At 46.2% G+C, this 9,141-nt stretch overlaps 1 protein-coding gene and 1 pseudogene across 1 annotated transcript; both read right to left on the reverse strand.

The window, feature by feature from the left end:
* Positions 1-1,070: 1,070 nt before the first annotated feature.
* On the reverse strand, positions 1,071-2,054 carry LOC146754301 (olfactory receptor 14J1-like). Its single transcript, XM_085527510.1, has one exon. It carries the CDS (start codon positions 2,034-2,036, stop codon positions 1,071-1,073), a length of 966 nt encoding a protein of 321 aa, XP_085383636.1. The 5' UTR covers positions 2,037-2,054.
* Positions 2,055-7,984: 5,930 nt separating this feature from the next.
* LOC146754302 (olfactory receptor 14J1-like) lies at positions 7,985-8,921 on the reverse strand (annotated as a pseudogene).
* Between the last annotated feature and the right edge of the window lie 220 nt (positions 8,922-9,141).

The raw sequence follows: 9,141 nt of genomic DNA on the forward strand, positions 1-9,141 counted from the left end.
TAGGGAAGTCATCCTACCCCTGTACTCGGCATTGGTGAGGTTACACCTCGAGTACTGTGTTCATTTCTGAACAGCTCAGAAAAATAAAGTCATGGAGGTACTGGAGCAGGTCCAGAGAAGGGCAAAGAGGCTTGTGAAGGGCTTGGAAAATCAACCCTATGAGGAGAGGCTGAGGGATCTGATGGGGGCTTACAGTGAGAGTGGGGCAATTCTCTTCTCACTGGTGACAAGTGACAGGATGAGGGGAAATGGCCTGAAGTTGTGCCAGGATAAGTTCAGCCTGGACGTTATAAAACACCTTTTTACAGAAAGGGTAGTTAAACACAGGAATAGGCTCCCTAGGGTGATGGTTGAGTCATCGTCTCTGGATGTGTTCAAGAGTTTTTTGGATGTGCTTCTCAGAGATATGATTTAGCAGAGGGTTGTTAGAGTTAGTGTACTATGGTTAGGCTGCGGTTGGAATTGATGATATTCAAGGTCTTTTCCAACCTGGGTAGTTCTATGATCCTATGATTCTATGAAGCTTGGAAACTTCTGACGTGATAACCCATATCCAAGAACTTGTCCTGTGCAGGGTCTCACAGGGAATGATGAAGAGGGGACGTGACAACCAACGTGCAAATCAGCTGCTGCTGCTGGCCTGTCAGAGGCACTGACAGATGTGAGCCTGAAAACACAGACCCCAGCCAGGAGACCAGGGATGGCCCGTCAGCTGTTGCAGGCTGAAGTCACTGCACAGTTTGATGAATAGCTATTTGCTTCCTGCTGGACTGTGGGTTTCTGAGCACATCCAACCCCAAGACCTCCATAAATGTCTCACAAGAAGGAGGACAGACAAAGTCACTGCACGTCCTTTATTCTGTTAAGGTTCACAGAGAGCCTGGTTCATTATATACAGTGTCTCTGGGCTACACAGCTACACAACAAAGGCACAAGATAAGAGGAATTTATTTCAATAATTATATTTTAGCAAAAAAAAAAAAAAAAAAGGATAACATTTAATACATTACAATTATAAAAATTGATCAAAACTAAATAAAACAAAGTGTTTGCAACAGTAAAAAGCTGCATTACTTGTCATGAATTAGAAAAGATGGGCAGTTCAATGTTTTTGAAACACATATGGACATCGCTTTCCTCACTGCATCCTTGACTTCCTGGTTCCTCATGCTGTAGATAATAGGGTTCAGTGCTGGCGGTACCACTGAGTACATAACTGCCACCATCAGGTTCATGGATGGAGAGGAGACAGAGTAGGGATTGAGATAGGCATAAAAGCCAGTGATGATAAATAGGGAGACCACGGCCAGGTGAGGGAGGCACGTGGAGAAGGCTTTGTGCCGTCCCTGCTCAGAGGGCATCCTCAGCACAGCCATGAAGATCTGCACATACGACACAACTATGAAAACAAAGCACCCAAAGATTAAACTGATACTAAAAAAGATAAACACAACTTCCCTGAGGTAGGATTCTGAGCAGGAGAGCTTGAGGATTTGGGGGATTTCACAGAAAAACTGGTTGACAACATTGCCTTGGCAGAGAGGCAGTGAAAACGTACTGGCAGTGTGCAGCAGGGAATAGAGAACCCCAGCGCCCCAGGCAGCTGCTGCCATGGTGGCACAAGCTCTGCTGTCCATCAAGGTCCCGTAGTGCAGGAGCTTGCAGATGGCAACATAGCGGTCATAGGACATGATGGTGAGAAGGGAACACTCTGCTGAGATGAAGAAGAGAAAGAAAAAGAGCTGTGCAGCACATCCTGTATAGGAGATGGCCCTGGTGTCCCAGAGGGCGTTGGCCATGGCTTTGGGGAGAGTGGTGGAGATGCAGCCCAGGTCGAGGAGGGCCAGGTTGAGGAGGAAGAAGTACATGGGGGTGTGCAGGCGGCGGTCGCAGGCTACGGCTGTGCTGATGAGGCCGTTGCCCAGGAGGGCAGCCAGGTAGATGCCCAGGAAGAGCCAGAAGTGCAGGAGCTGCAGCTGCCGCGTGTCTGCCAACGGCAGAAGGAGGAACTCGCTGATGGAGCTGCTGTTGGACATCTGCTGTTCCTGGGCTTGGAGTCCTGCTCAGAGTACAGAAGATAATGACAAGTCCAGACCATTCTCAGAGGCACTACTCCTGCTATACTATGAAATGTATTCATTTACCTTTGGATAATTTTCATTTAACTCCATAACTTCAATTTATTTTCGTGAGCTTCACCGTCACTACAGAAGTAGAAGATTAAGGAGCTCTTACTTTTTTCTCATTTCATAATCATATCCCAGACTCCTGAATACTTTCCTGTTAGGTGCCCTTTACTCATCACATATTTTTACTCCAGCTTCTCTTAGACCCCCAGCCCCAGCCGTTTTGCACTTCAATATGTCTTAGACAAATATGCCTGTTGGCAGGGTAAGTGCAATATTAAAGTCTTCAGATAACAACAAACTGATTCTTTCCTTTCAGAAATGAGAGGTTGAAAGCACAACCTGTGTCACTGTTCACAAAACAAGCAATTGATTGAAGAAATACTTGTGAGTAACATAGCTGTGTTTTAAATTTTACAGCCCCTATTCTATTTCTGCCTCCAGTCCTTTCTGCTTTCCCTCAGAAAAATAATTGCAAAATCCCTGCCTTCGCTCTCCTCTTGCCAAGACCGTTCACAAACATTCTGTTGAGCAGTGGAGCTGTGATCCCCTGCCCCAGGCAGCAGCTGTGGCAGCACAAGCCCTGCCGGGGGGCTCCTTCCTCCACACGTCTCCCCGCAGCGCCCTGGGCAGCTCCCCGGGCAGGCTGAGTGCTGAGCCTGGCAGGCGGCAGAGTCCCATACCCGGCACACAGCCCCTGGGGCACAGCAGGGACCCTGCTCTGCAGGACAGCCCTGGGCACCCGCCTGCAGCCCCGGCTGCACAGCCTGCAGCCGTGCTGGGACACGCAGCCCTCAGGGCTGTGCTCTGACACTGCAGCACAGAAGCCCTCAGTTGGAGCAGAAGGCTTTTAACATAGTAAAGAATCATGCGGTGCCTGCAGCCAGATCAGCTATGGGGTGTCCCAGATTGGTGATCCCTCCAGGAAAAGTAGCTCCATTGCCTACTGCTAGACACTTATCATGCTGTGGTCTGTTATCAATGCTCCAGCAGTCAGCTCACAGCAGGCTCACACTGTGTGAACTCTGTACGCTCTCTCTCCATTCTCTTCTATCCTCATGTCAACTGCTGATGAAGCCCCAGCCTTGCTGTGCTGCGCACAAGAGATGCACCTTGGCACATCTAAAACATTGCCCACATTTATGAGCTCCCTGTATCTGAGGAGCCCAGTGCATATCAGTAACAGATGATGTCATTTTTTATCCTTCCCACTCATCTCCCCTGTGGTGTCCCAGGGTCCTCATGGCCAACCGCTCCTGAAAGACAACAGCATCATGACAGTACATTAAAATCTGTTGAATTAAACACCAGATTTCTAGTGGTCAGTGACTAATTCCAGACATCTGCTGAGTCCTCCCAGAGAGTGTTTGCTCAAAGAGGGCACTCATACAAGGACAGGATATCATAGAATCATAGAATCACCAAGGTTGGAAAAGACCTAAAAGATCATCCACTCCAGCTGGTCACCTATCACGAATAGCTCCCACTAATCCATGTCCCTCAACACAACATCCAGTCATTCCTTGAACTCCTCCAGGGTCAGTGAATCCACCACCCCCACACTCGGAAGTCCATTCCAGGTCCCAAAGTTCAGGACGTGGCACTTGGTCTTGGTGAACCTCATCCCATTAGCTTCAGCCCAGCTCTCCAGCCTGTCCAGATTCCTAAGCAAGGCCTTCAGGCACATCCACACTCCCAGCAGAGCAGAGACCCCATGTATCATGTAGTGTTATTCTGCTAACCAACAGAAGAGGCCAGTCTTTCTCTATGCTCCATCTGTTTCATACTCTAGAGTTCAAGGCACTGCAAAGCTCTGGCACATCTATGTCTCCATCTGTTTCATACTCTAGAGTTCAAGGCACTGCAAAGCTCTGGCACATCTATGTCCTTACAATGATGACACCTTAGTATGCTCTGGGCTCGCATTTCAATGGCATGTAAATAAATCTAGGGTCATACCAGTTGACGGGAATCTGGCAAATGTTGTCTCATTGTAAGGAAGAGCAACAAAGATGACAGGGGCAACTATGGACTTGTCAGTCTCACTCCAGTGCCTGGTAAAATTATGGAGAAAGTGATGGTGGGAGTGATTGAAAATCACCTGAAGGACAATTGTGTCATTGGTCACAGCCAACACAAGTTCCCGAGGGGAAGGTCCTGTTTAACTATAGGTCTTTTTATGACAATGTTAGTGAATTGGTTGACCAAGGGTTGACAGTTGATGTTATCCTTCAGAATTTTAGTAGAGCTTTTGAGACTATTTCTCACAGCACCCTTCTGGACAGAACGTCCTGCATACGGCTAGACAGAAACAGAATGTGGTGGGTGAGATGTTGGCTGGTAGGTCAGGCCCAAAGGATTAGAGTCAATGGGTTCCAACAGGCTGGTAGATGGTCACTATCAGGGTTCCCCAGAGCTCCATTTTAGGGTCACTTCTCTGTCATGTTTTTGCGAATGACTTGCATGCAAGACTTTTTGTTGACGTTCGCTGATGAGACCAGATGAGGAGGTGCTGCTGCCTCCACTGAGGGTGGAGAGGACTTGCAGAGAGATGTGGACAAGTCTGAAAAGTGGGTACCAGTTGGTACTAAGCACCAAGTGCATAATGTCTAACAAGAACAAGTGCCTAATTGTGCAACTGAGTAGGGGCAACCCTGGACATAAACACAGAATGTATAAGGGACACTGGAGAGTGCTCTGACTGAAAAGGACAGGGGGTCCTGGTCAAAATCTAATTGAATGTGAGTCAGCAATGTGCCCAGGCAGCCAGGAAAGCTAACGGTCCCCTGGAGCACATCAGGGAATTTATTGCCAACTGGGTGAGGGAAAGGGTTGTCCCTCTTTGCTCTGCACAGCTACAGCCTCACCTGGAGCACTAGGTGCACTTCTGGGCAATGCAGAACATAAAGGACATCAAGCGATGGGAGGGTGTGCACAGGAGGGCACTGGAACTGAGAGATCTGAAGTTCAGAGTTTCACTGTGATTGACTGCTTGTTTAGACGGGGCCCTTCTCACACCCCACATCCTGTGATGAGACACAGGGCACACATGGGACATGAACTTGACATTATCATTGTACCCAGTGCAGAGCCTGGGATCTCTGTCCCCATGTCTTTCATTTAACATCATACAGACCTCCATCCCACTGCCCCAGGAAGGGCCCTGAGCCAACATGAGAGACAGGATCTCCCTGCCAAGGGTCTGAATATCAGGGCTTGTCCTGTTTGCTTCTTAAGACAAAGGAGGATTTTCTTAGCATCAGAGCCACCATGCCAGTGCCTTTACCTGACTGGAGTCATGGTTTACAATTATCTGCTCTAACTAGTGCCTTGGGAAGCTTGCTTGCTAATGGCCCTCAGTGGTCCCATTAATACTCCAAGAAACGTCACTGTTACTTCTGACTTTGTCTTGCTGAGCACTTTGTTCAAACTTCTCTCTGCACTGGAGGTTGATGGACTCAGCATCAAATGCGCCCTGGGGCCCATTATAACCTAAAGAGCCTCTTGTGCCTCGTGCCTTCCTGTTATCTTCTTCAGGTTTTCAGAAGTTGTTCAGAAAAATGGAGACAGCTTAAAGAGCAAGAATCCAAAATGCATTTATTGTCTATTTATTTATATTTGTTTTATACAAGAAGTAAAAGAAGCACTTTGCAACTGATGTCAATCCAGGATGCCCCCAATGAGTTCTATTCTGTTTCTGTGTGGGCAAAGTTCCTCCTCAACCTCCCCACTTCACTTCTATTCACATTGGCCCAATGGGATTTGCATCACTTTTCCTCACATCACTCTTCTCCTCTGCTGTCACCCACTCAGTGTTAAACCTCCTTTGTATAAACTCCCACTGGCTTTCCACAGAGAACCAGCTGCACATGGAAAAGGAAAGAATTCTCTTTATTTATGGCCAACTAACACAAGGAAAGGTTGTGCAATTGAATGAACAGTAAAACAGTGATCATCTGCATGCCATGTCCAAGGTGCTTCTATTGAGGTTTATCTTTCATAGGGAATATTTGCACAGTAAATCAGTTAGACACAGATAGGATGGGATAGATAGAATCACGGTGAAGGAGTTGACAACAGACTTTTGAGGAATGGAGTAAATTCCAGTAATCTCTTTGGGATAGATCAGCCAGGGAGTTGGGAGATATCAACTTAAAACTGAACAGGACTCGTGAGTATTTCAGAAATTGAGATGGGTTAACACATTCTTATTGATTTCTATCTTTGTCTTGTAATCTTTTTTTCACTGTTACTGACATTAATGAACATCTTTCAGAATTCATGCTTTTTAAAGCATGAAAATTTTAAAAGAGAAAGAGAAAGGGAAAGAAAAAGAGAAAGGGAAAGGGAAATAGAAAGAGAAAGAGAAAGAGAAAGAGAAAGAGAAAGAGAAAGAGAAAGAGAAAGAGAAAGAGAAAGAGAAAGGGAAAAAAGGAAAAATAGAAAAAGGAAATGGAGAAGAAAATGAATGAAGAAAAAGAAAAAGAAAGAGAAAGAGAAAAAGAAAAGATAGGAAGGGATAGATAGAATCACGGGGAAGGAGATGACAGCACAGTCCATCAGACTTTGGCGAGATGGAGCAAATTTGAGCCATCCCCCTAAAAGTCAAAAATCAGACAGATAATTGGGAGGTATCTGACTGAACAAAGAGCAAGGGATGGGGAAATCTGGCAGGCTGTGACAGGAGCGTGTGTCTAAATGACCTGCTGAAAACAAGCCTTTAACCACGGCCATTTATTTAGGAGAGCTGGAGACACCTGGAGGATGAGGGACATCAAATAGGCAGCAGGGAAGAGCAGCTGCGGGCGCTGGGATTTAGTCACAGGGCATTGGCACTGGCACCACTGTGTGTGTCCCTGAACCTGAAGGCATCTGTTTCCTGAAAACTCATTTCTGGAAAATATCGTAGTTTCAAAAAATAAAAAAAATAAAAAAAAAAAAAAAAAGAGAAAAAAAAAAAGATTCATATTCACAACTTAAAATGGAACAAGACTCATGAGAATTTCTCATATTGAAAAGGGTTAACACATTTTCATTGATTTCGATCTTTGTCTTCAATTCTTTGTCTCAATTTTATTGACATAAATGTACATCTTTTAAGCTTCATAATAAAGCCTCAAAATAAATAAATATATAAAGATAAAAATAAAGAGATCCTTTTGTGTTTTCTGCTTGGCCTGATGCCCCTTTGACCTTCACAGTTCTCACCAGACCTTCATTGCTGGAGAGTATGAGATCCAGCAGAGAACTTCTTCTCTTTGGTTCCTCCATGGCTTGGTCAAGAATCTGCCATCTGTGCTCTCCACGGATCTGCTGGATGGCACATGCCCTGCTGTGCTGTCCCTACAGCAGATACTGCAGTGCAAAAGGCTCCCAAAGGTGACAATGGCCTGACAACATGAGACTTCCATCTGTCTGCAGAGGGCACCTTCCACTTGCTCTCCATGATCAAGGAGCCAGGAACAGACACAGCGGGAATCCAGGATAAATAGATAGGATAAATAGAGCAGGAATGAAAAGAGCACGTTGTGCTGCTGTCTGTGGCTGTACCTCCCCCAGACCCATTCAAAGTAGGAAGAGAGAAGAGATAAGGAAAATTCTATTTTGAAAGCTTTTTATTTATCTCTTAACCTATTCAGGGTATATTTTTCCATGTTTACATGAGCTCTTGGAGTGAGAAAATGGAAAGTAGGTAGGAAAGAAGTGACATAAATTTTTATTTATAAGTTCAATCAATTTTTTTTATTTATTTATTTATTTATTTTTCCCAGGTTGCAATATCACACACAATTAAACAATCAAAGATTCGTAAAACATAAAGAACCATCACTGGGAATCTTGCAAGGAAAATGTGCACTTTATTGTAGCTGGAATAATGTGCATTGCAACACCTTCCTTAGAGCGTGCTTGATCTCCCTGTTCCTCATGCTGTAGATAATAGGGTTCAGTGTTGGAGGAACCACTGCATACAGAACTGCCACTGTCAGATCCAGGAGTGGGGAGGAAATGGAGGGGGGCTTCAGGTAGGCAAAAAAGGCAGTGCTGAGAAACAGGGAGACCACAGCCAGGTGAGGGAGGCACGTGGAGAAGGCTTTGTGCCGTCCCTGCTCAGAGGGCATCCTCAGCACAGCCATGAAGATCTGCACATAGGACACCACTATGAAAACAAAGCACCCAAAGGCTAAACTACCACTAAAAATGAGAAACACAAATTCCATGAGGTAGGAGGCTGAGCAGGAGAGCTTGAGGATCTGGGGGATTTCACAGAAAAACTGGTTGACAACATTGCCTTGGCAGAGAGGCAGTGAAAACGTACTGGCAGTGTGCAGCATTGAATTGAGAACCCCAGTGCCCCAGGCAGCTGCTGCCATGGTGGCACAAGCTCTGCTGTCCATCAAGGTCCCGTAGTGCAGGGGCTTGCAGATGGCAACGTAGCGGTCATAGCACATGATGGTGAGAAGGGACAACTCTGCTGAGATGAAGGAGAGAAAGAAAAAGAGCTGTGCAGCACATCCTGTGTAGGAGATGGCCCTTGTGTCCCAGAGGGCGTTGGCCAAGGCTTTGGGGGAGAGTGGTGGAGATGCAGCCCAGGTCGAGGAGGGCCAGGTTGAGGAGGAAGAAGTACATGGGGGTGTGCAGGCGGCGGTCGCAGGCTACGGCTGTGCTGATGAGGCCGTTGCCCAGGAGGGCAGCCAGGTAGATGCCCAGGAAGAGCCAGAAGTGCAGGAGCTGCAGCTGCCACGTGTCTCCCAGCGGCAGCAGGAGGAACTCGCTGATGGAGCTGCTGTTGGGCATCTGCTGTTGTTGGGCTTGGAGTCCTGCTCAGAGTGAAGAAGATAATGACAAGTCCAGATCATTCTCAGACACACTCCTCCCGCTGTACTCTGAAATGTTTTCATTTACCTTTGGATAATTTTCATTTAAATCCATAACTTGAATTTAAATTCATGAGCTTCACAATCCCTAAAGAAATAGAAGATTAAGGAGCTCTTAATATGTTCTCATTTCATAATCA

Source organism: Coturnix japonica, chromosome W, assembly GCF_054131305.1.
Source record: "Coturnix japonica strain WE chromosome W, WE-NBRP24, whole genome shotgun sequence".
NCBI classification, from domain to species: domain Eukaryota; kingdom Metazoa; phylum Chordata; class Aves; order Galliformes; family Phasianidae; genus Coturnix; species Coturnix japonica.